Below are 24,903 nucleotides of genomic sequence, written 5' to 3' on the forward strand. Positions count from 1 at the left end.
GAAAAGCTGCGCGAGAGGGAGGCGGGGCCTCGGAGGGTGGGAGGCGAGGCCGCGGCGGGATGAAGGCGGGGCCGCGGCGGGATGAAGGCGGGGCCCCGACAGGTGGGAGGCGGGGCCACGGTGGGCGTCATTGTGAGGGGCACAGTAGGCGGTCTGTGTAAGGAGCACCAACTGGGCAGACCACCTGAGGGCTGATAGGAGCCTGATGGGAGAAGATTTTGGAAAGCATCTTGTTTTCTGAAAACGATTTCTCAGTGGAGCCCCGTTTTTCCAGATGAGGCAACTTGGGCTCAAAGTCTTCGAGTGGCTTGCTCAGGCCTCCCCAGCTGATCAATGGCAGGATTCAGGTGAACCAAATACAGGATTTAACTCTTCAATTCTCTCCAGTTGCCACTTACCGAGATCTTTAATACTGCTCGTCCTGACCAATATGCAGTGAAATAACAGTAAATATGATGCCTTAACTGGAAGAATTTGAGAGAGCATCAACACATTTTAAATAACATACCAAATGTTTTACCACCAACATGGATAAAATTGTGCTGACCCATTCATCCACCATTCTTTAATCCTAATTTTCTGGCTTCTAATCCTACATTTCCTAGATTAAGAATGCAGTTAAGGGATAGTATTTAACCAGTTTTTGTTGATCTCATACACTGTTATTACAGGATGGAAGATCCCTACAACTGTTCCAAACAATTTGATAACGTGTCAAAATAGTATCCTAATTGTCATTAAAATATATTGGTTTCATATATACACCAGTATATTTCACTGTAATGTGGAATGTTTACATATGTTGTTAGGTGTAGATTTTGTCAACCATGTGTAAAGAGAAGGGTTGGCTCTTGCTAACGTCTATTGTATGAGATGGTCCCTTGCTTCCCTAATAATCCTGCCCGTTGCACAATCAAAACCAACCAATCTTAAACCTCATCAAGTTTCTGCACACACCACTGTTCAACCAACTCATACTCGAAATTCATACACCTCTTTTTCAAAGAAGGAAGATACTATACCACCTTAGTTTGTAAATTGGCAATGGGTAGGGATTGAGAAGTTTGAATACAGGTGAAAATGGTAACTTTCCCCATTTGAGAATGTGACTAGGGGTAGGGGGACAAAAAGTAACAAGAGAACTTTTTCCGTCCTCCTCCTCCATCTGGTTTTGCTTACAACCTGTGAGTCACTTGCCTTTTTCCTCCTGAGAGAAGAGGGAACTGTTTCTGCCTGTAACATTGTACAGAAATATAAAGACAATTACACTAGATACAAATTTCAGTTTAAAGGATTATCTTTATTTAACAAGTTGACTTCTAAATGAACATGAACTTGAAAGAAGAGAAATTCTCATTCAAATGAGGTACCCACATAAATGATCATGAAAGGGAAGTAATTTGAGACAGGAAAATATGTAGAAACTGATAATCGGAATTGTTGAAGAAATTCCACTAAAACTCCAGAACACACACCTCAGAAAATGTTAAAAGTTTGGGTCTTCAAACAACTTATTGAGCCAGTTTATTTTATAACCTATAATTAACTTCTTGGGATGTGGGTGTTTAAATACAAATCCTGAATACAGCTTCTTTTCATCCCAGGCTATATTCAGTTGCTTAAATAAATAAGCTTTTTCTCCCCCCACACTTAACCAGAACTGGCCTTCATTAGCTACACGCAAGTATTTAAAGTGAACCTCTAAACTGAATTATCTGCTTAATGTAGAGTTCAAGATAAGTAGTCTAATTTAGACTATTTCAAAATAAAGTGGCCTAATTGTACATTCAAGGCCTTTGTTTGAAGAAAATTAAGAAAAAATGAAATATAATGGAAAATTGATTGTTCTTCCTACATATTTAAATAAAGAACATAATTAAAATACAAGTGAGGAACTAGGAAAGATGTCTGGAATAACCCTGCCATAGAAAGAGCTCTTACAAATTAATAAAAGATAACTACCGTGCAAAATCAAGATTAGTCACAAAAGAAAAACCAATACCTACCCAAAAAAGGGTATTCTTTTTTTAACCTACCAAATTGACAAAAATTATTTCGCTGTTGTCAAAGCTACAAGTAAATAAATGAACACTGACCTCTGGTGAAGTACAATTATTTAGGGGAATGATCAAAATTTCTTAGTGTTCACATCTTTTGAGCTCCACTTACAGGAAACAAGGGTGGAACAAAATAATTTGTCAAGAAATGTTTGCCATAAGCACCCATAACTGAAATACTATAATTTCCCACAATAAGGGACAGATTGTACAGCTATGGCATGGAGTGGACAATACCACGCGCTCATTAGCCATGTTGTATAATAAAGACATGGGGAAGTGATTAATATGAAATAAAAATAAGTGGGTCACAAAACACCACATGCATGATCCAATCCTATGTTACGTGTATATGTGCATATGTATGTCTCTGTCTTCAGCAGCCAGCTACCTGTCCATGGCCACTAGCACCCGGAGTCTTGTCCTTCCCTCCTACTCACTGACCTCCACGAGGGTAAGCCCTGTGGCTCTCCACCTCAAACAGTGTTTTTATCAGAGGAGACACTCAAATGTTCCAGGGCCCTCTACCCACTGTTCCATTTTCATTTCTTTTACTATTAAATAATTTATACCCACTGCTTCTAAATTAAATTTGTAGACTGCAGAATACTTTCAACACATGTTTTAACTCATTTGATTCTCAAAACCTAATTATTTTCATTGTACTCTTTCTTGAGGTGAGAAAACAAGATCAGGGATTGGCTTTTCCAAGGTCTCATTCATTGGTGACGCGGGGACTCCAACCTCAGTAAGACTTTTTTTTTTCCTACCAGTCTATATGCACTTTACCATCTGAAACTATGCTCTCAAAGTGCCTAATTCATTGTTTTACAACTAATAATGAATGACCCAGTAAATCTGTTTGAATTTCAGTGTCGCTAAACCCAAAATTTTAATCCAAGAAAGCAGGCTTAAACCTGAAGTGTGCTAAATTTTTAGTAATACCAAACAAGCTTTGAAAAAAAAAAAAAAAACAGAAATTAACTGATGAGTTCTGGTGATATTTAGAAAGACATACACACCACTGAAGCCATAAATTTTAATTTGATTTTTCTTTGTCTTAAATGCCACACTAATGAGATATAAAGTAGTCCTGGATAATAAAAAGTATTTACACATTGAATACAAAATAAATACAAAATTACTGAAAAATTAGTTATCCACTGATTCATTTTGCATTCCCACTGTTCATCTTCTGTTTCATTTTTCTTTGCCTTTTGTAAATCCTTTTCTTTCTTGCTTTCAAATCGACTTTCGGCTCTGGTTTTACCCACTGTATTTCTATCGGCTTCTCCTCAGCTGGTATAACAAAAACATCTGCAGTGGGATCATGTGGAAGAACAGTCTTTGGTTCTTTCTTTTTCATTTTCTGTGCATCCTTCACTTGTTGTTTCTCTCTGTATTTTGCAGCTGTGATGGATCTTATGATACGCCGATGCTAAAAACAAAAAAGTATCAGATGTTTCAACATAAAAACATACTACATATTGTATGGATTTCCCTTCACTCTTGTCATTAAAAAAAGTAGTAATTTGCAAGACTGTATGTGGCAAAAAAACAAATTTAGTTTCCAAGTTAACAGAAATCGCTTGACAGAATCATTTTAGCCAAAGAGTTCTGGGCATCGCAGGACCACTGCACAACAAAAATAGCGTACTTACCATGTTTGGTGACTGGTAGTGAGGATTTTCATACAAAGTTGGTCCTCCAAAACTTCCCTGGAAAATCTTTATGAGATTTAAGACAAAGCGAGGTCCTATTTCTACAAGAGCAGCATCTTCTTCTATGATCTTTAATAAAAAGGGAACATTTCATTTTGGTTTGGATATACTATTCCTCAAAGTTACACTGGCTATAACCTCATTACATATATGCCTAAAAGAAGTGAGAACAAATTAAATTAAGGTGGAAGTGAAACTTGGCAAGTGCCAAATTCTCAGTATTTTCTGAACTATAATACTAGTTCTAGGTAATTGTCACCGGAAAATATTAACTTTTTTTCAGAGTGTTCTTTTAAAATTGAGCAATTTCAATTTGGTCCTTATCTTGCTTCTCACAGTGCATGTGTTCTTGAAAAACTGTGGTTAAATGAATTTTTAAAACTGCTACCACTGTAACAAAATGTATTAAAGCACCCTGTGGAGAACCCTTTTGAAATTTAAGTCAACCCCTAAACTGTATTTCTACATCTAATTCAAATTAGATTAAAAGGTATATAAAAGGATACACGGCCAAATTTATTTTTGAATGGCTCCTGATTGTGGAATTAAGAGGCAACTTCTAAATTAGAGAACTAACACAACATTGTTGGTTCAGGTATGTCTGCCCTCAGAGGTTAAGGGGTTGTGTTTAACTAACACTGCAAGGTAGTCAACATAACAACACATGCAGAAAAGAGCCCTGGTTACTTCACATGCTTTTCTTTCCACCTCTCTATCTTTCTAACTTCTTATCCTGCCAAACTCCTCCTTCGAGATTTCCAGAAACACCCCTCCTCCTAAACGAGTCACTGTATGACTCATCTCACCATTCTCACTGAATGCATTCTATAGGGATCATGTCTAAGTCTTAACAACCTCCAGCCCCAGATTCCAACCTCTTTAGAGAGAAACTTCTATCTCACTGAATATATAGTTGCTTGTTGGCAAACCCTTACTCCACACCAACTGATAGCCATGGAAAAAAGGAGAGAAGTAGGCAAAGTATGAGACAGTAGTTAACTGCTATAAGTCTGTGGGGGCAAAAAGCTATTTAAAACAAAAGGACTTATTATTTTCTACAAATGCCATATACTATATATCCCACTTCATTTCAAATTAAAAATTAATTAAAGCTAACCTGAAAGTTCCGAAACCATATCCTATTATCCAAAATGGTGAAAGTAAAAACATGGTCCACAAATGGTTGGCTTTTGGGATGATATCGTGGTGTACTAAAGATCTGGTTAAAAAAAAAAAAAAGTTAATTTCTTATTCTACCGCATATCATGTATGTTTTAGATAGCTAAATTAACAAAAAGTCCAAAAGAAACACTCATTTATATTACTAGAAATATTTTCTAGAAAAGATATTTACCTGAATTAAGAGTTCTTTTAACAAAGCATAATGTGGTAATTCATCAAAAGCCTATAAAAATAGAATGAACATATTATTTGACAACAGCAGTGTTTTGTTTAAAGTTGTGGTTTTTTTGAAATTTTAACTAAATTGAATTATACAACCATATCCACTAAAAAACAACCATGCAGAGTAAGAAAACGAGACCTTATACACTAAATGAGAAACTTACAGGGTCAAAAGACAAAAGGGGCCGAGAACCTTTCAAACAGTTTCCAGTCATCTTTAGTTCAGCTAGGGTATGGACTAGAAAAAAATGTAACAACAAAAATAGTTATAACTTTGGCACAATTATCCCAAAAGAGCATTTTCAATTTTGTCATAAAAAAATCTTAAACTGAGTCAACTTACTGTTTTGAACGAGGAATTTAGCAGATGGCCCATGAGGTGAATTTGAAAACCTGAAAAATATGAATTTTTTCAACTAATTATAATTTAGAATGTAGTAAATTCTTACTACCTCACAGTTTAAAAGATACCAAACTGTATTTGTAACATCCACATATTTAATTTTCTTTAAAGGTTTCAACTTTTGTGAAATCAATGAGTTTGCTTCATCCCCTGGCCCAGTCTTTTTACATAAAAGACTGAAAGGAGTCTATAACCTAAGAGATGTAAATAATAAGTCCATTTACAAGAACAGTTTCACCTAAATCTTGCTTAATACATTCTCTTACCACATATAGAGATCCTGTTTTTTCTTAGCTTCAAAATAGATACATTTATTGCAGTTTTTCATTTCACAAACCTAAACAGAACAAAGTACAGAAAAATGAAGTAGATAATAAAAATGAGAACCAAAGCAATTAATAGCTAGATTCCTCCAAAAATACTTAAGCAGGTTAATAGGCTACAAAGGTCTAAGTCTAGGTAAATTCACAAAAAGAAACATTTAAAGACCCCCTTAGGTATCCTAAGATAAACTAGATACTCTGGCCTCTCTTGCTAATGGGAACCTCTATCTTCCCACCATACTTTCACGTATAACCTACAAAGAGTAAAAAAAAAGATACCCGCAGGATAAAGCACTCGAGCCTCATCAATCTTAGGAAAATACAGTCCTTCAAGAACCAACTACATCCATTATAATGGTTATTTTTATTTTAAACTCTTTAGCGCTTTGATTTTAAGCTCAAGAAATTTAAGATTTTTCTTCCTCATCTGTACTACCATTTCTGTGATTTCCATTCTGTGAAATCACTAAGGGACTAGTGAAAGGCAGAAGTATAGAAAACGTATTTCATCGGAAACCGGGGATGTACTGTATGGTGACTAACATAATATAATAAAAAAAATCATAAAAAAAAAAAAAAAGAAAACGTATTTCAAGCTGAATTAAACTGCAATATCTTGAAGGTTTATATTACTATAAACTAATATAATACTCATCAACTCTCAACTACTTGAGACTTTAAACCTAACAACTTAAAAAAAACTCTTAGGTCCAATGCTTGTTTCTTATTGGTCTTAGAACAACACTCAACAACACTAAGCTGGTTGTTTTCTATTCAAGCCTCAGTTGCTGGAAATGCAAACCCTGTTTTTTCACCTATCTTCAATTGAAATTACACTTGTTCATGGACTGAAGCCCCATTAGAACATAAGCCCCATTGGATGACAGTGTCGTTCTGTTAAACAGTTTCCATGCATAAGAATAAGGCCATTTAGAACAGAGGTTCAAAAATCCATGCTAAATGAATAAAAGAAGCCTTTCTAATAGCAAAAGAAAATTATCTTGAAACACAATTCCTCTAAATTTTTAAAAAATTGGCTTGAAAATATAAGTTTAATACCTTCAACAATACTTTGAAAATTAACCTATTGCTAATTTGTAGTATCTTAAGAGCAAATACCACGTGTTATCACCTTTAATACTGGCAAAATGCTTTCTAAAATATGTGGTTTTAAAAATATTTAACAGACTTTTTACTTATATTGTATATGTTGATAGTTTTTTAAATAAGTACTCATTATAAATTTAGCACTGTATTGTACATAATGAGAAAAAAAGAGCTATAATCCTTGTCTCTCAGAAATTTCAGTATGTTTGGTGAGATTAAGACAAATATAAGAATGATCAAGAAATAACTGTGAGATATAGACAGTATATAAAAATTTATAAGGTAGATTATTGAAGAGTTAAGAAAATTTGAGTTATCTTATACAAAACAATTTAAAAGTCATTGAATAACTGACTTATTGTTTAAATGAACTATCTTTAGTGTTCCAAAATATTTTATTCCTAAATAGTGTTCCTAGAATACTTGAATTATTATCTAAACTCACCTCATTAATGACAAATAACTTGTCTTTACGATCCATTTTTGTATCTATAAAAAGAAAAAAAGTAAAAGATTTCAAAGCTACTTCAAACAAAGCACACACGCTTTCTAGAAATGCATTTTAAGTGTTTTTACAATCTTCAGTTTAAAAGAGATTTTATTAATTTTCAAAATTATTAGACCTAAAAACATATGACCTCTTTAAAAATCTTGTTCATTTTTTGTAAAAATGACTGATTAGAAAATAGTCCTCGAGAATCATAAACTATGATTTAAGCAGTGTTTCTCGTCAACTTTACATATTCTATAAGTCCCTTTCAAGTATGGAAACATTCTCACACACTGATCTATGTTCTAGGATTGCAGTTTAGGAACATTCACTGAAGGAGCTAAAATTGTTACCAAAGAAATCTTCGATTTTTGAATCATAGTTGCCAAGGAAATGGAGTGAAAAAAAAAACTGTTTCAGATTATCACAGAGGAAAAAAAAACAACCCAATAGAAATTAAATCTCTTACTAGCTTCAGAGATATAAAGATATTAACAGCAGACCCCAGTTTGAGAAACAGTGGTCTAAGGAACAAAGTTATTACCTAGAATTAAAGCCAAAAGCTCCTCCCAACACAGGCACAAAAACAGCTGTATGATGGTACCGCCACAGTTGTAAACTTAAAACTTCACTTACCTGCAAGATACACCATTGCTAAAAAGAGTATTTTGGCATTTAGAAGTAGGCTAAGCCCCAACTCAAAGGTGCTTCAAATCCCACTCTAACTTTTTAATAAGAACAGGTTTTGTTTTGTTTTAATGCAGACAGTGGGGCGCCTGAGTGGCTCAGTGGTTAAGCATCTGATTCTTTTTTTTTTTTTTTTTAAAGATTTTATTTATTTATTTGACAAAGAGACAGCGAGAGAGGAAACACAAGCAAGGGGAATGTGGGAGGGAGAAGCAGGCTTCCGGCTGAACAGAGAGCCCAATGCAGGGCTCGATCCCAGGATCCTAGGATCATGACCAGAGCCGAAGGCAGACACTTAACGGCTGAGCTACCCAGGCACCCCTAAGTATCTGATTCTTGATCTCTGCTCAGGTCTTGATCTCGGGACTGTGAATTCAAGCCCTGTGTTGGGTTCCACACTGGGCATGGAGCCAACTTAAAAAAAAAATGCAGACAGCAATATACAGCATTCCTCAGTTATTTAGAAGGACAAACCAGCTCATGACCTCTGAAAGCATTACAATGAAGGCATTCCTGGACCTTCAAGAAATGTTTTGATAATAGTAGGATATCTAAGAAAGTGAAGGGAATGTTTAATGAATTTTGTAAAGAATTTCTAACAAAATATTAACTGGAAAAATCTTGTCACTGTTCTGAGGCAACAGCAGAGTTCTTTACCTGATAAGGCTGAACAAATGACAAGGTTAAACAACAACTTAAAGTGAGAATATACAGACAAATTTATAAATAAGACTTTTAAAGTGTATGATATAAAGGCACCTGCTTTAGAATGAGGCATCAACATTCTCAAGTCTTGCATTAAATGTCTTGTTCTGAAATTTATTCCTCTAGAAGAAAAGATGAGAATCCGTTCCTTATTTTTCCACTTGCCCTACAGAAAAAGAAAATGTTAAGAATTTCAAATCTCATACTGAACCTACCGTGCTTGTTTTTTGTAATAATTTTTTATTATGTTATGTTAGTCACCATACAGTATATCCTTAGTTTTTTACCATTTGTTTTTTAAAGATAGTTTTAAAAGTATCTAGTTCTTAAATACGCCATCATCCTCTAATGTATCAAGACTACATCCTTAATTCTGCCTCTCTCCCATGTGTGTAATTCAGGGAACTGAGATGTTTCACTATACATAGAATCTTTCCACCCCTGAATTCAGAACAAACTCCTCACTCAATATTCCTTTCACAAGAAAACTTTAATATTAATTTAATATTTACTAGGTTCCTATCAGGAGTCAGGCACTGTTCTTATGTGGGAAGATAGTCAACAAGCAAGCAAATCAATAAGGACATGAAGGCAAGAACAACATGAAACCCTTATTCAGATGCTTTGCCATTTCTATTCTATATGATAGATAACCACAATGTATCTGTCATATAGGATAGAAATGATAAAGCATCATGGCATCATGTGATGATGCAAAAAAGGAACTTAAAAAGTCCCCATTTTATCTTAATAGACAAAATTTAGATCCCCTAACTAAAAAAGCAAGCTAAAGATAGTCCTTGGTTGTAATAAAATAACACAGCCAATGGAAAAGTTAACTCCTTGTATGTAAGGTAAGTAGAGACGCAACAGTAATTCATAAAAAGCTTCCAGGTAGCAGGCCAAACAATCCTGACAAATCTCTCAGTGGTATTCATGACCACAGCTGCCTCCCAGAAATGCTTTCCTTGACTTCCTTCATTTTTGGTTTTTCTTCTTCCATCTCTCCAATTCCTCCACCTGACTGGAAAAAGTCTTTCCTAGCTCTCTTTTGGTTTCTGTTCTCTCCAGGATGGAGTTCTCATAATCATTCCATAGCTTCAATTAGCAAATCTATAGAAAGGTAAGGAACTTTCTCCACTCCTAATAATCCAAGTATTTGACTTAATACCTCAAGTTCAACTCCAGAATACTAAACCTTAAACATACTAAGTTTCCTGTTTATTTTTCTAATGATGCAACCATCATTTCCATCCCTCAGGCTTTGAATCATCTATTTGCCTTATTCTCCTATATCATAAGCACTATTACATGCCGTCAATTTCTCTTTCAAAACAACTCTTAAACCCTTCCCATTCACAGTGCCCGAATTCAGATCCTTATCATCTTAAATTTCCTAAATGGCTAGCCTTCCCAGACAGGGGTTTCTCCAATAGGTTTGGCAGACTAGCACCAGCTTAGTCTTTTTAAAGCACTGTTTTAACCACATCCTTAATCTCTCAGGATTTTCCAAAGAAACTCCCAACAGGACATAGCTTGAACACTGAATTTTAAAATACATTTCTATTTTTACCTCACTATTGTCCTAAATCAACCCTTTTAACTAATCTGGCTCTATTTTTTGGATTTTCAGCATTTTTCCTCCACATCAATGCCTTTGATCATTTTTTCTTCTTTGCCCTTGTATTGTTCCCTCTCATTTTTGAATATTGAATACTGAAATTGTGCCCTTACTTTGAGATCCAGCTCAAAGGCTAAATCCTTCATGATCCCTTACCTGACAGTCCTAAGGTGAAAGTAACCTCTATCTTCTGCACTGCCACTGAATTTTCTCATATTATCCCTGGGAGCTAACTCCTTTCCTAGTGCTTTCCACCATAGACGGTCATTAATCACCTACTACCTGCTAGAGTACTAAGCTAAGGGCCAGAAAAGTAGAAATAGAATCAAAACAGAAATAAATCAAAGACCATCTTTGTCTCCACAGTATTTAATCTAGCTTAAGGAATGGAAGTTCCCAACTTCTTGTGTTCACCTTCTTTTGAATACAAACCATGAACTTACATGAGTTCTTAAGTTTCCTTCTAAACTCCCCCAACACTTCAGAAAGAAGGTCACGTTCTAGTTTAGCAATCCCAAAACCAGAGGAAACCTAACTTCGTACAGTACCTGACATATATATGAACAAGTTTGAATACAAGAGAAGTTTGTTCTATTTAGTCCAGCTTTCATCATCCCTTAAGAGTTAAAAACCTGATCAGACATGTCAAAGTCATTATCCCAAAGGCAGCAGCTTTTTAAAGGACCGCCTAACAAGCTTCAGGATCCCTGACTGACAGCAGCTGACTAGGGCGGAATAGTAACCACTGGAACATACATACTCAATAGCAAGAAAAAAACTTTAAGGAAAAGTAATACCACCCCAAGGGGGGTGGGATGGAGTAATTAGAAGACACAACACTGGGACTGAGTACCCCAAAGGTTGCTTCCCTGTGAACCGTGTGAGTGTTCCGAAGCCCGCCCGCCTCCTCAGCCGCCGCCTCCCGGAGACGGCCACGTGCAGGAGAGCTAGCCGTAAGCGCGGTGGCCTTCTGACCGGGAGGAAAGCTGAGACCGAGCTCCGGTAACAGATCCGCAACTCCGAAATCAGCAATGGTCTCATCAGGGAGGCAGTCCCAGGGAAGGCGTGTAGAGCCGCAGGTGTAACCGGGACGTGAGCCCTCTCTACCTTGCAAACGGGCCCTGGGATACGGTCTTTCTCTTCTTCCTCCGCCTCTTCTGCCATGTCGCGCAGCTTAGCTGGCTGCTTGGCATCTTTTTCGTTCCTTTTTGGTTTTTTCGCCTGAACCGCGAACCCTCCACGCCGCTTCCTCTTGGTCGCCGCCATTTTGCCTGACCGCCTTCACTCTCGGCTTTCCTTCCGGCTCTGCGGCTCGCGCCCCTTTCCGATCTCTATGGTACCGCGCGCTCGGCTCTGCAGTCCCCCGGCTCGATGGTACCTTTTTCCGGTTTCAGGAGGCGCAAGTGCGGCTCTCTAGGCCGCCTCTAGCTCTGTGGTGACGGTGGCCGAGGTGGCCGTCTGGTCTGAAAAGAGCGGCGGGAGCCGCTGCATTTCCTCCCCAGCTACCCGGGAGGAGCGGCCGGCTCCAACGGTGACGTGGCTGCGAAGGGCTCTCGGGAGTCCGCATCCCGCCGGAAAGGTAAGGTTTCCGAGCCCCGGATTCCGGGGCCAGTAGATAGATGCCACCTCTCGACGAGCTGGTGAACGGCGTTGTGTGGGACGCGAGGATCTTCCGGGGAATGGGGGCCCGTCCTCCATCGGCTGTTCTATTAGGGGCAAGGCTGGGGACGCCTGACAGCTCAAACCTGACTCTGCAGGGACATGTAGTCCCAGTTTGGCGTGGTGAAACTGGCCCCCCATATTAGTTGCCTGTTTTTATTGTTCACAACTTTTCCCGTGTTACTGGCCCCTGACTAAAAACGAGGAAATCGTAGTTTAGAGAGAGGAGTAATTTCCCCCAAAGTTACAGAGAATCGAAGTGGCAGAAGTGGGGCGCAACCCCTGTCCGGCGGCGTTTGATGCCCAGGCCTCTTCCACTCGCCTCAGCGCAGGTTGACATCGCGGGCCTTGCCAGCATTGATCCGGAGTTTTATTGTCTAATCGCAACAGGTGTTTCGTGATCCTCTGTAGCAAGTGTTGGCACCGGGAACATCCCTTGGGACCAAATGTGCAGTGGACGATGCCCCTCCTAACCCCACAGATCCAAGACGACAATGACTACAGCTTAGTGGCCAGCCTTGACAATGTTAGGAATCTCTCCACTATCTTGAAGGCTATTCACTTCCGAGAACATGCTACATGTTTCGCTACTAAAAATGGAATCAAGGTTACAGTGGAAAATGCAAAGTGTGTGCAAGCAAATGCTTTTATTCAGGTATGGAAATAGGCATCTTTTAAGTGATTTGCCAACAGTCCCACAGTTGGCAAGTGGCTGATTTGGGATGAGAACCGAAACATTTGTTTCCAGAGTATACGCTCTTGGCCAGTACTTCCCTTTTCCCTTTTATTGGTTGTAATCCGTCCTTACAAAGTAATATATGTATGGTTCAGATAGGATTTCAGATTTAATCCAACTTTTTTTTTTTTTAAAGATTTTATTTATTTGACAGAGAGAAAAAGAGACTGAGAGCACAAGCAGGGGGAGTGGCAGGCAGAGGGAGAGGGAGAAGCAGGCTTCTGCTGAGCAAGGAGCCCAATGTGGGGCTCAATCCCAGGGCCCTGGGATCCTGACCTGAGCCGAAGGCAGACGCTTATCCGACTGAGCCACCCAGGCGCCCCTAATCCAACATTTTTTTGAACACCAAAGTGCACAGTGTGACCTCAGGTATAGAAGGATAGATAAGACATGGTTCCTGTCCTCAAAAGAAATTGAAAACTAGTATCATTCATGCATTATCAAATTGTTTGGCTGTTTTCCAAATGACTTTAGCCCTGTTGATGGGCAAAAAATGAGACAAGGGAAAGTCATGTGGGCGATAGTTTAGATCAAGAAGCTAGATGAAAGATCTTTCATAAAGTTTTGCATGGTACTGAAATCAGTTATACCTTTACTGAGTAGTAGTATTCTAGTGGATAATAGTTGAAAAAGCTTAAGATGTTTTGATCGGTAATGAGATATTATTTTCATGGGTTAGCACAATATTGTTATTTTTAAAACATATAAAGTGAAATCTAGAACCTTGTGAGTTTTCATTAATGTATATACATTTTCATGTTTACTTTTTTTCACAGGCTGGAATATTTCAAGAGTTTATAGTTCAGGAAGAATCTGTTACTTTTCGAATAAATTTAACTGTCCTTTTAGACTGTTTATCTATTTTCGGATCAAGTCCTACGCCAGGTGAACCATTTTATTATTATAATGACACAAAAGCATTATACAGATGGTCAGAGAAATACAGGAAAAGTTATTAGAATAGAAGTAAGAAATATCTTGGAAATTGCAAATTCATCTTTCACTGGTTACAATCATGTATTCTAACTTTTCACAGTAATAGAAAGTGTGCTATAGTTCTTTCCATATTTGCAAAAGTAATTATATTAACATATATATGTTTTATTTTTTTAGAAATAGTGAATTCAGTTGCTATGAATATAAAACTACAAGGACTCCCCCAAAGAATGATTTTATTTCACCAGAATCTAGAGATTAGCCAGGGAAAGTTCAGTTGTGGTTCTTTAGAAAATATATTTTAATTTTGTACTGACAGTTCCATTGTTATTCTACATTTTTCTAACACAGCATTCCCTAGCTGGTTTTTCATAAAAGCATCTGCCTTTCCCCATTCCTCACTGTGGCTCTCCATCCAGTGAGAGAAAGGAGCCAGAATCTCTAGTCATATTCCTCCTCCTCTCTAGTGGTTTGTAGTGTTAAAACCCACACCACCATTAACTGCCCTCTCTTTTTCTCCCAATTTGATCTTAAAGTTTGAGGAAATGTAAATGTCTCCCAGTAGGAGAGGTTGGAAGGGTCCTCATCACAGTGAATACACTGACAGTATCATACAGGCGATATTAAAGCAGTCCGCTCTTGCACACATGGCACCTTTGGGAAAGAGCCTAGCTAATTCTGCAGTGATTCTATTACTTGCAGTATTGGTCCATGTAGATTCTCCTTCCTGCAAATTGTAGATATATAAAACCAATATGCTATTTCTGAGGTGTTTCTGGCAAGCTGGAAAATGATTTCAAAGAGTTGTATTTTGTTCTCATTCCCAGTTTTGTTAGTTGCCATTTGAATTGTCTACACGTTACTGTCATCAGGGAAAATATGATCCCTTTTTGTAAAGAGATGCATACATATGTGCTAGAAATTGGGCAGAATAAAATAATCTTCAGGAATTTTATGTATCATTTAAGGAGAAGCGATACCTGCATTATAAACCTAAGCCCGACATATGATTTATTTCCATTGCAGGGACTTTAACTGCACTTCGGATGTGTTACCAAGGTTATGGTTACCCTTTGATGCTGTTTCTGGAAGAAGGAGGAGTGGTGACAGTCTGTAAAATCAATACTCAGGAGCCCGAGGAGACTCTGGATTTTGATTTCTGCAGCACCAATGTTATCAATAAAATTATTCTGCAGTCAGAGGGGCTCCGTGAAGCATTTTCCGAGTTGGATATGACGAGTGAGGTCCTACAGATCACCATGTCTCCCGACAAGCCTTATTTCAGGTACTTGACTGCAAGGCACTTATAATTAATACTGTAGTCTACTGTATCTCCCTGCTTACACATTTGCTTAGGACCCAGAACTTTTATTATCCAGGCTCCTAGAATTTTCAGATCTTGAGAGAGCTCTTACTCTTACTTCATACTTGTGTAGAGCAGAAACCTGAGGTCCGGGAAGATGAACTCAGTATTTAAAGCTCATAGTTAAGTAGTGCTGGTTCGTAGGTGAATAGCCCAGTCCCTGCTTCATAATCTAGTGGTCTTTTCATTGTACTACTTACTGGTGCAGATCGTTACATCACGAGGAAAATTTGGGCTTAAGCTTTTTGACAAAGGTGTTTGTATCATACGGTTATCTCCTTTTCTTTCACGTTAGTATAGGATGCAAAAGGAAGCAGATGTTTTCTATACACGGTTACATGGTTCATTCACGAAATATCTATTAGTCACCTACTATATGCATAACTACCTTTTTAAGCACTTTGGAAAGGAACGGCTTAAAATCAAGGTGGGGGCGCCTGGGTGGCACAGCGGTTAAGCGTCTGCCTTCGGCTCAGGGTGTGATCCCGGCATTGTGGGATCGAGCCCCACATCAGGCTCCTCCGCTATGAGCCTGCTTCTTCCTCTCCCACTCCCCCTGCTTGTGTTCCCTCTCTCGCTGGCTGTCTCTATCTCTGTCGAATAAATAAATAAAATCTTTAAAAAAATAAAAAAAATAAAATCAAGGTGAAGAGAAGATATGTGAAACAGCATAGAAGGAACAGAATTGTGTGCCACTAAGTACCAAAATAATACACAGAGAGGCTTAGAGAACAGTACCTGAGTACTTGGGGGGTCGATCGAGGTAAGCTTCCGGTGGGGGGGCAGTTTTCAGCAGGAATACAATGTCAAAAACTCTCAAGCTGCTCCTGATGTTTTGAACCAACAAATTATGAAATTTTCAGGATTAGAATCAATTCGGAGAGAGGATTTAAATAGTTCTCTTTTGAATTACATCAGAATATTAAAGTGTAAAGGAGCTAAAAATACATAAGGAATGAGAGGTATGTTGTTCTTACACCCAGTCGAGAAGAACTGCAGGCCCTTATCATGACAGGCAGCAGTTAAAAATTTGGCTCCAGATTGGTTAAAATATTAACCAAAATGGAAATTCTACTTAAGCAGTGATAGGAATGAAAATTCTGGGCACTTAAACAGTGCATTTCAGAGGCTCCCCACCGAAGTGGTGTCTCTCAGCACAGGTAACTAGATAGATCATGGTATCTTTCCTCTCCGGGGTGGGAAATGATGAGGTGGTGGGGAACTAGGAGTTGAAATTTTTTTCTGGATTTGTTAAATTTGAGGTGCCTATGACAGTAGGGAGCAGCTGGACATACGGAGCTCAGGACTTCAGTCTAGAATGGGAATCTAGGTTTGGGAGTCGTCGTCACGGCTGGGGACGGATGCGATGGCTGGGGGGAGACGTTACGTTAGAGGAGAGAAGAGATGGAACCTGAGGGGGACCAGCACCTAGGTCTTCTGTGCGCTCACCCAGTACTTACCAGCGTGCTGACCCCATAGCAGATGATCAACACGTTCTTGCAGATTAAACAGACATCTAAACATTTACGAATGGCTAAACACACCAACTGCTGATACTGCCAAGCAAGGAGAACCATGCAACAGCCTAGACAGCAGTCTAAGATACAGAAGAGCCAGAATTCGGGGTGTGGCGGTGAGGGTGGAGAACAGGACCCCAGGCTTGCCGATGAGTTCGATCAGGGTCTTCCATCACTCCTCAAACTCTCTCCTTTTATATGATTTGTGATTTAGAATGAGGAAGGGCGAGTATCAGAGTAGAATTAAGGTAATGAAATTGAGGCAGACACCTCTGGATTCCTTTCATGATTGATTTTTTCCAAAGCTGTTTATTTGTTGCTGGATCTTCTGAACTCCCACAGCATCCTGCGAGAATCTTTATTACCGTAATTGGTATAGTGTGTTGTCAGTGTTTGTTTATGTCTGTCACTCACCAGAATGAGCTTCTTAAGGAAGTGTCGTCTTTACTGAGATCCTAATTGGCTTATTGTTGGACCAGTGAATAAATGAATTGCTCATTTTTTTTTTTGCTGTAGGTTATCTACTTTTGGGAATGCGGGAAGCTCCCACCTTGATTATCCCAAAGATTCTGATTTGATGGAATCATTTAATTGTAACCAGATGCAGGTCAACAGGTCAGTTCTTAATATATTGGTGATGAAGGTGAGGTCGAATATCACATATCTATTAAATAAATGTTAAACTTTCAATCTGTTGCTAAAGGAAAAACATCCTAAAGATATAAATAGTAGGGTGCTGGGTTTACTTGGGGATTTGGGGTCGTGATAATGGATGAAATTTTAAAAATGAAAAATATTAGCAAATTGGACGAGTATTTGATTTTATCCTTCTATTTGTTACTTGGTAGTTCTTGGCTAAGTTTTGTCCTTTACTTGGAGTTATGAGCACCATGTCAAGTGTGTCGAAATAACAACTGCTTTTTATTTACTCCTCCTCAGATACAAGATTGCTTTACTGAAACCCTCCACAAAGGCCTTAGTCCTGTCTTGTAAGGTATCTATTCGAACAGATAACCGAGGATTCCTCTCATTACAGTACATGATTAGAAATGAAGATGGACAGATATGCTTTGTGGAATATTACTGCTGCCCTGACGAAGAAGTTTCCGAATCAGAGTCTTAAGTATGGCATTCACTGTGATCTCTACGTGAACATTGCAGAGAGGTCACATTCTCATTCTGCGTATAGTGGCTCCGTGATACTGGGTTTTCTAAAGGGAAGAAGCATGGAGGAGATGGGAACAAGGCCCATGTAGCCTAACAGTTGCTGTGTATTTTGTAAGCCAATGTTTTCATGTAGTCATAGATTACCCACTACTGGACTCTCCTGTGGTTCTGTCTTTTGAACTCACAGGAATCATTATGAAGCAAGATGAATCATCTGTTTAAGTCAGACATTTCAAGAGTCTAAAAATTTAAACTTTGATGAATCCTTACCTGACATGTTCTTTTATTTATTTACTATTAGACAAAGCAGCAGCGTATGGGCATTGCTTATTAGTTTGAATTCCAAAGAATATATCTTAACAGTGGTTCTCAAAGTGTGGCACCTAGACCAACAGCAGGAGCATTACCTGGAAACTTGTCAGAAACTCTGGCGGTGGGCCAAGAATCTGTAGCTCAGGAAAACTTTCCCCCAGGAAATTCTGATGCATGCTAATGTTTGAGAACCACTGTTTTGAAGGATACTTTTTTTTTTTTTTTGGTTTTAATAGCATTTAATTGCACTGAAGTGATTGTTTTTACATGTGATTTCTTCCCAAATGTTCTGAAGTTTAGGCTTTGCCAAACAAGTCTGAGTAATTATATGATTTATTTTTAAAGTACACATTTTAAAGAAATCTATGAACAAGATCTAAAACAGTCTTCAGAGTTACAGGATTTCTTCTTATTCTCTGCAACTGCTCACTGCAGTAAGTACTGTAGTAAGTACTTATTAGATACCTTCTATTTGCCTGTAAGACTTTCTCATCCAAGATGTTGAAAACCAGTTATTAAGTGATTCTGCACTTTCCGGGGTAGTTTTCAATCAATTTTGATGGCATGTAGATATTTAATAAAATGAAATACTAAAATTATCTGGCTTGTTTTCTAGTAGAAAAAAATATATAACTAGAAGTTCCTATACCGTGTGATACAGCTCAGTGTCGGGCAGGCACTGTTGGCTTTTGTGGGTGGGACAGTTCGTCACTGGGAAAAAAAACTCATCCCATTGCAGGATTCATTTAGCCTCCCTGGCCCCTACCCACTATGTCTGTCCTTGTGACCTGTGACCTCCACCCCCCGTTACTGATGGTTAAGAACCCTTGAATAATATTCATCAAAAACATGCATTAAAAGGGTACATTTGGAATGCCCTCCTTAAAATAGGCCACACGGCATTAGAGGAGATTGGTTTGGAGAGTAGTTCAGCAAAGCACTTCAGGGAAATGCTCCCTGGCACATGGACAGTTCTGAGTGTCTAGCCCACAGTGACTCCCTGATAACTCCCGAGTCCCCAAGTCCTCACAGGATGTCGGCTGGCACAAAAAGAGTTGGAGTTTTGTGAAGTATAGTATATGTTCAAGAAGGAAGTGAATCTACTAAAGGTTGTGCAAACATTTTTTTAGAGAAACATCGAGCACAGAACAAATATAAAACATAATTTTGAAAATATTTAACCCAGTCAATTTCAAGGACTATAATTTTCGTTTAAAATAGGGCAGTTATTTTTGGGTTTTGTTCACTGATACGTCCCATACCTAGAACAGTGCCTAGTATGTAACATATTTAATAAGTATTTGTTAGATGGAAGAACCTCCATTTCAGATTACCTTTTAGCATCTTATTAGTCACTATGATTTCAATTATTTAGCTCTGAATTGATTTTGATCTAATGTATTTTTTAAAAGTTAGACCTGTGAAGGATTTAAAATATATATTGGTTTCATAGGGAAAGATTGACTTTTTGCACATTTAAGACAATCATTTTAGTGGCACATATCTTTAGCCATTTAGAATTCATAAGCTAATGAATGTAATTCTTTCTCCATCACCGCAACAGGAAGGTACTGATTGAATATAGAATTTCCTAGTGTGTTCACTTCAACTTACAAATTTACTAGTTTAACTTTGTTCAAATTCCTATGACAGTCCGCTAGGGGGAGTGCTTTCGCAGGTCGACCAGGACACATCAGTGACGACTAATTCATTTCATGTGTCACACACAGAAAAACAGAATCTTATTTTTAAGACCTTTAGTTTGCCTTTTTGAAGTTGATCTCATTTTCTTATTAAACTGCCCTTACTACAGGAATGGGTAATCTTTTTCTCCATTTTTAATGTTTTTCCCTGTTTGATGATGGTGTGCTTCCACCTGGAATTGATGAAATGAATCAAAATAAAAATAAAATGATTTTTTAAATTCTACTTTTCTAATAACAATAAATCTTGTAACACAATCACTTTTATAAGAAGCCACAGAGTTTCTGTGGTGTATCAAGTAGTCCTGGTAAGAATTTGTTACCGTTGCTGAAAGGGCAGCATGTGGCACTCTTAACAGTTTAGGCTGGGGAATTCTTTGGAACAATGTACTGCCTTCCCTTCCCTGTCTTCACACTGACTTCCCCTTGTCCCCTCCTGAAAAAATCTACTGGGTCCTGAGAAATCGGGGTAATTGTATATTTTCTTTCTTTTCCTAATTCTGCCATAGGTGGTATTTGCACACACAGGTCAGGTTACATGCACACCGGCGGCAGCTGGCAGCCCTAACGGGGATCTCCTACTCCAGGAGTGACAGCTAGTGCCCTGATCAGAAATGCCCTGGGCAACTGTCCGGGTGCTTGTGCTGTCCATATTGCAGTCCCCACCAGAGATTTTGATAACTACTGGAATAAATGTTTAAAGTAGGTTTTACTTTTGAAATGAACAGCTTGTTGATCAATATAATTGATAACAGTAGTGGCTCTCGGCAAAACTAGAGGTATTCAGGATGAGTAGTTCCCCGCGCTTGCATGGAAAGCACAGAAGAATCTAGTGAGGCTTGTAGCCTGTACATTTAGGCTTGGTGTCTGAGGCTTGACCCCTAAAGGGTCTTGCTTCCTGCCATTTTGTCCAGGATTTCTGGTTGCTTGTTGCTGACTGGATTGGGACAGTCTCACCTCTGGAATAGTGTCAAGTTTGCCTTAAGTGGGCCTTTCGTGGAAACTGGTGGGTGGGCTACCAAAACAGAGAAGTGGGACTTCACTGACTTAAAGGAACAGATTGCATAAACTGTTTGCATGCTCGCTGATAAATGTTTATTAAAATCTGTATGTGGGACAGTTTGGGCTTGATTTTTTTCCCTTTTCTAATTTGGTACAGAGATTGTAGGAAAATAGCTAACCCTCGTCCACCTCAAATATTTCAGTTCCTGTTAGCTAATTTAAAAAGAATCTGAAAGTTGTGAATGACCTTATTGACTCAGATCTGTTAGAAACATCAAGTGTTTGATCGGGGTGGATTGTCCAGATTGCTGGTTCCCACTGAATGAATTCCGAAAGTGGCTTAGCCCTCATCTACAGTTTTCTGAGAGAAAGCGAAAGTTTATATTCAGTTTTACTGAGCTGAATATTTCCAAGTGATTTCTTAAAACTTGGGGATTTCACAAAATACTAAAATTTTAAAACTTTCAGAACCAACACAAGTAGCAACTTACTATTTTCTCAGGTATGAGGATATTAAAATATAGCCACCATTCATTATCACCACCATTTCATTAAACAATTTAACATCAAAATCTCACAAAATGGACTACTAGCAACTTTACACTGACAATAAACACTGAAAATAGTTAAGTATTTAAAACTAATTTCAAATGCAATAACAGGATCACACCGTAACATTTTATTTTGCAAGGTTACACTTTATGCTACTGTTTTATTGATATGGGTTTGTCATTCTGGAGATCTTAAAACACTGGGGTCTCCCAAAATATTAATTTAAAAAATTTTAGTGTCATGCAAAATGGAGTCCAAATGGCCACTTCTGTTTGGTACTTTTGTTTTTTATCACAGTCGTTGAAAACCCATTTTCATCTGGATATGTGAAAATGGAAGCAGCTCTTCTGAGGCTACTTTAGTCAATTCAGAATATTCTGGGTAAGAACAGCAGGCCCGTCTCCAGACAGGGCTAAAATTAGCAAGGACAGGCTGGGTGACCAGTTCACAAGCACTGCAGAAAAGGTCAGTGGGATACAGCTGCCTTCAGCCAGGGCTGCAACCTGAGACCTTGGTCCTGAGTGCCAAACTCAAAGCGCTCTGGGAGTGAGCTAAGGGAGAACACAGCTGCAGGAGGAAGACTACCAGTCTACAGACAAGCCATTGGATTAATTGGTATATATGTTCTTATGCCACAGCAGCACACTACTCACCGCTATACCTTGCTTGGGTACTGGCTGATCATTAGGTTTTATAGAATGAACAAAGGACTGAAATAAAAAAATAAATAATTTTTTGAATGAAGAACCAAAATGTTCTTATAAGCACTGACTGAAATAGAGATGTTGTTAGAAGACACTTGGATTCCCAAAGACAGTCTCTGAGCTCCATTAAATCTGCCAATGTAACTGAGAATCGAAAAGAAAAATAAAAGTTTCTTAGATTGTAAACTCACAGGAATGTGATTTTTCTCCCTGGGTACATGAAGAAGACAGTAAGGAATATAATTTGAGATTGCCAATCTCTTTTCCTAGATACACATTTGTTCAGGGGGTAAGGATGTTTTTTTGGTTTTTGTTTTGTTTTTTTTTTAAACAAACTTGGTGAACATTCCTTCCGTAAAACAAGCTTCTTTAATCCAGTTTTGGGGTTGGGGGCAGCAGAGTGGGATGGAAAGTGTAACCTATGATTCAGGAAGTCAGCTTTATAATCACCAGGCTGACCTTGAACAAATCACTCTTTCTTGTCCCTAGTTTCTTCATTTATAATAAGAATCAAAAAGCCCTCTCTGACTCTTAACATGGCATGAGACCAGGGCAAATGTTTTCAGAAATCACAAGGCAGTTTTAGTGACCTGAAACAGGCTATGACTAAAGGTACTAACAAATAGTCTATTAAAATATTCACCAAAAACTACTTAGATATTGCAGAATCTTCTTTAAAAGCCAGAACTGAAAAAAAAGGAAATGTGAGTTATAGGAAATAAGAAAGGCATTAGAGTCCCAGGCACTAAGAGACTAAAAGCACCTGTTTTAAAAAAGATTTCTGACCCCCTCTCTGCCCCAAGTTATCCATCAGGAGCCTTTCTAATGGCCCCTGGGCATTTTACCTGTAATGCTGCTGCTCAGTAGACCTTTTTTTCCTCTACAGTCCTTAGTTCTGCTTTCAATCTGCCATTGCTATCAGTGTTGATAAATACATCTTGTGATCCAGAACTTTTGTTATCAACAGGTTGGCTTTATTGTTGGCTATCTTGTATAGAGGTTTTCTCTTTACTGATCACAGAAGACCTAAAGGAAAGGAGAAAACCATTTGTGCATTTTTCTTTGTTCTTGCCTTCTCATCCAGCTCCGAAGCACTGCTTTATTAGGATAGAAAGCTGGATTCTGTCTGAGACAACTGACTATTTCACCATGTGCCCATACCCCTTAAATGTTGACTCTTCTAATAGGCCTCTAAAGTGATTCTAGAGTCTTGGTTTTTCTCCCTCAAGAGCAGGGAGCTGTTCCTTTGATTTGGATGGCAGCCAAGGATGTCTTAGACACCTGGATTGCTTTTACTCACAGCTGAAAAAATTTACCTAACTTGGGGTCTTTTATATTGTTCATCATTTTCAGGTGATCTCTTCTCATGAACACACACATTTTAGAGCCCAGAGGCCCTGCTAAGTGCTACAAAGAGGATCTATCTTCCCCATTTCCAGCCATTAAAATTCTCATACTCTGATTTCCTAATACTGGAGAAGTTGGGCTGGAGTTAGAAGTAATCTGGTCCAAAAGAAATTTGGTCCAGAAACCTGGTTTCTATTAAGTGTTCTTCAGTCATCTCCTATTTAGACCTCAAGCCTGCAATGTGTGGTTTTCATTGCCCCTATTTGCCTGAAAAAAAGTATTTGTTCCATAGAAACATGAGCTACAAAATTTTATGAGACTTTTCTTATATGCAAGTTCCACTGAAGACTGATTCATTCTCTGTCTACTACTGACTGCATAAAATACAGAAAGCTATCTGGCACTTTAACTTCCTTCTCAGTAAACCAAGAGATAATGTGATTTCAAATCTGAAGAAGAAATAGGCGCAAATTAAGTCAATTGCCCAGGGTCTCATAAACTCAGAGGTGGGCAAAAATCTGAGGGACCTCTGCTGGTGACAGTAACTAGAAATCTGCCTGGGCCTTACCACCCTCCCGCCACAAGGTGGCAGGATTCCCCTTGCCTGAAATCTCCAGGTCACTGAAAGGACACTGATCTCCATCCACAGTGTATATATTATCTTCTTTGAGTTTAAGTAATTGTGTCAGACTGTCTGTTTCTAAGGGCTGATAAGCTCCAGCTCACTTTCAAGATGTTAACCAGCAAAATGTTTTCCACGCCAGCTCGGTGGTAGCTTTTCACCAACGATAGTTACCAATTCTCCTTTTGCTTCCTGCATCAGTGTTGTAACAAGAAGGTAATAAACTCAAAGCCCAGGCTTCAGCAAAAATAAAAGTTGCTGTTATTTTGTTACATGAATGCTGTTAGGTGGGGCACCCTGATAACCACTTTACATACATTCTACTTTCACTGCAACACTAAGAGACAGGTGCTGTTCTCCTCTCCATTCTTGGATGAGAACGACTGGGATTACCTGCAGCTAGAAAGGGGTGGTCCCAGGGTCTGAACCCGGGCTTGTCTGTCTCCAGAGCTAGCTGTCAACCACCATGGATCATAAAGAAAAATTAGTTCATAGGGATGTACTGAAGTCACATTTCTGTCATCAGATAAAATAGTTCATTGGTGAGGTAGTTGTGTTCACAGACTTTATTATGTCCTGAAGTGGGGCCCAAATTCTCTACCCAACTACAAAGCATTCTTGTACCCTCAGTTCAAGCGTGTGCTACACCCCTTGCTTTAAAATAAAACCAAATCTTAGGTAATTTCTCTACTTTGGTTCTAAAGACTGTGTTTTATTTGCCAAAATTGAAGTCACTGACCATTTCACAAAGAATTCAGCTATATA

The 24,903-nt window shown here is 38.5% G+C and overlaps 3 protein-coding genes across 5 annotated transcripts in view; 1 reads left to right on the forward strand and 2 right to left on the reverse strand.

Annotated features, from left to right (window-relative positions):
• Nucleotides 1-3,017: 3,017 nt before the first annotated feature.
• BRIX1 (biogenesis of ribosomes BRX1) lies at nt 3,018-11,934 on the reverse strand. The gene is made up of 10 exons (XM_045787224.2): nt 11,626-11,934; nt 8,952-9,063; nt 7,461-7,504; nt 5,852-5,922; nt 5,526-5,575; nt 5,347-5,420; nt 5,133-5,183; nt 4,896-4,997; nt 3,719-3,847; nt 3,018-3,495 (listed from the first exon to the last, which is right to left on the reverse strand). The coding sequence occupies exons 1-10, from the start codon at nt 11,782-11,784 to the stop codon at nt 3,226-3,228; spliced, it is 1,062 nt and encodes a 353-aa protein (XP_045643180.1). The 5' UTR covers nt 11,785-11,934; the 3' UTR covers nt 3,018-3,225.
• Nucleotides 11,935-11,943: 9 nt separating this feature from the next.
• RAD1 (RAD1 checkpoint DNA exonuclease) lies at nt 11,944-20,137 on the forward strand. Its single transcript, XM_045787225.2, has 6 exons — nt 11,944-12,097; nt 12,568-12,832; nt 13,690-13,798; nt 14,876-15,134; nt 17,246-17,344; nt 17,669-20,137. The coding sequence occupies exons 2-6, from the start codon at nt 12,638-12,640 to the stop codon at nt 17,850-17,852; spliced, it is 846 nt and encodes a 281-aa protein (XP_045643181.1). The 5' UTR covers nt 11,944-12,097; nt 12,568-12,637; the 3' UTR covers nt 17,853-20,137.
• TTC23L (tetratricopeptide repeat domain 23 like) overlaps nt 18,419-24,903 on the reverse strand; it is a 60,266-nt gene continuing 53,781 nt past the window's right edge. For 2 of the 3 annotated variants that reach the window (XM_045787221.2, XM_045787223.2), the window contains exon 13: nt 18,419-23,195. The gene's annotated coding sequence lies outside the window, so the exon portion shown is untranslated. The remainder of the gene's footprint in view (nt 23,196-24,903) is intronic. The other variant, XR_006777641.2, reaches the window with a different exon arrangement.

This window comes from Ursus americanus, chromosome 15 (assembly GCF_024610735.1).
Source record: "Ursus americanus isolate L20-20 chromosome 15, mUrsAme1.1.p, whole genome shotgun sequence".
Classification (NCBI taxonomy): domain Eukaryota; kingdom Metazoa; phylum Chordata; class Mammalia; order Carnivora; family Ursidae; genus Ursus; species Ursus americanus.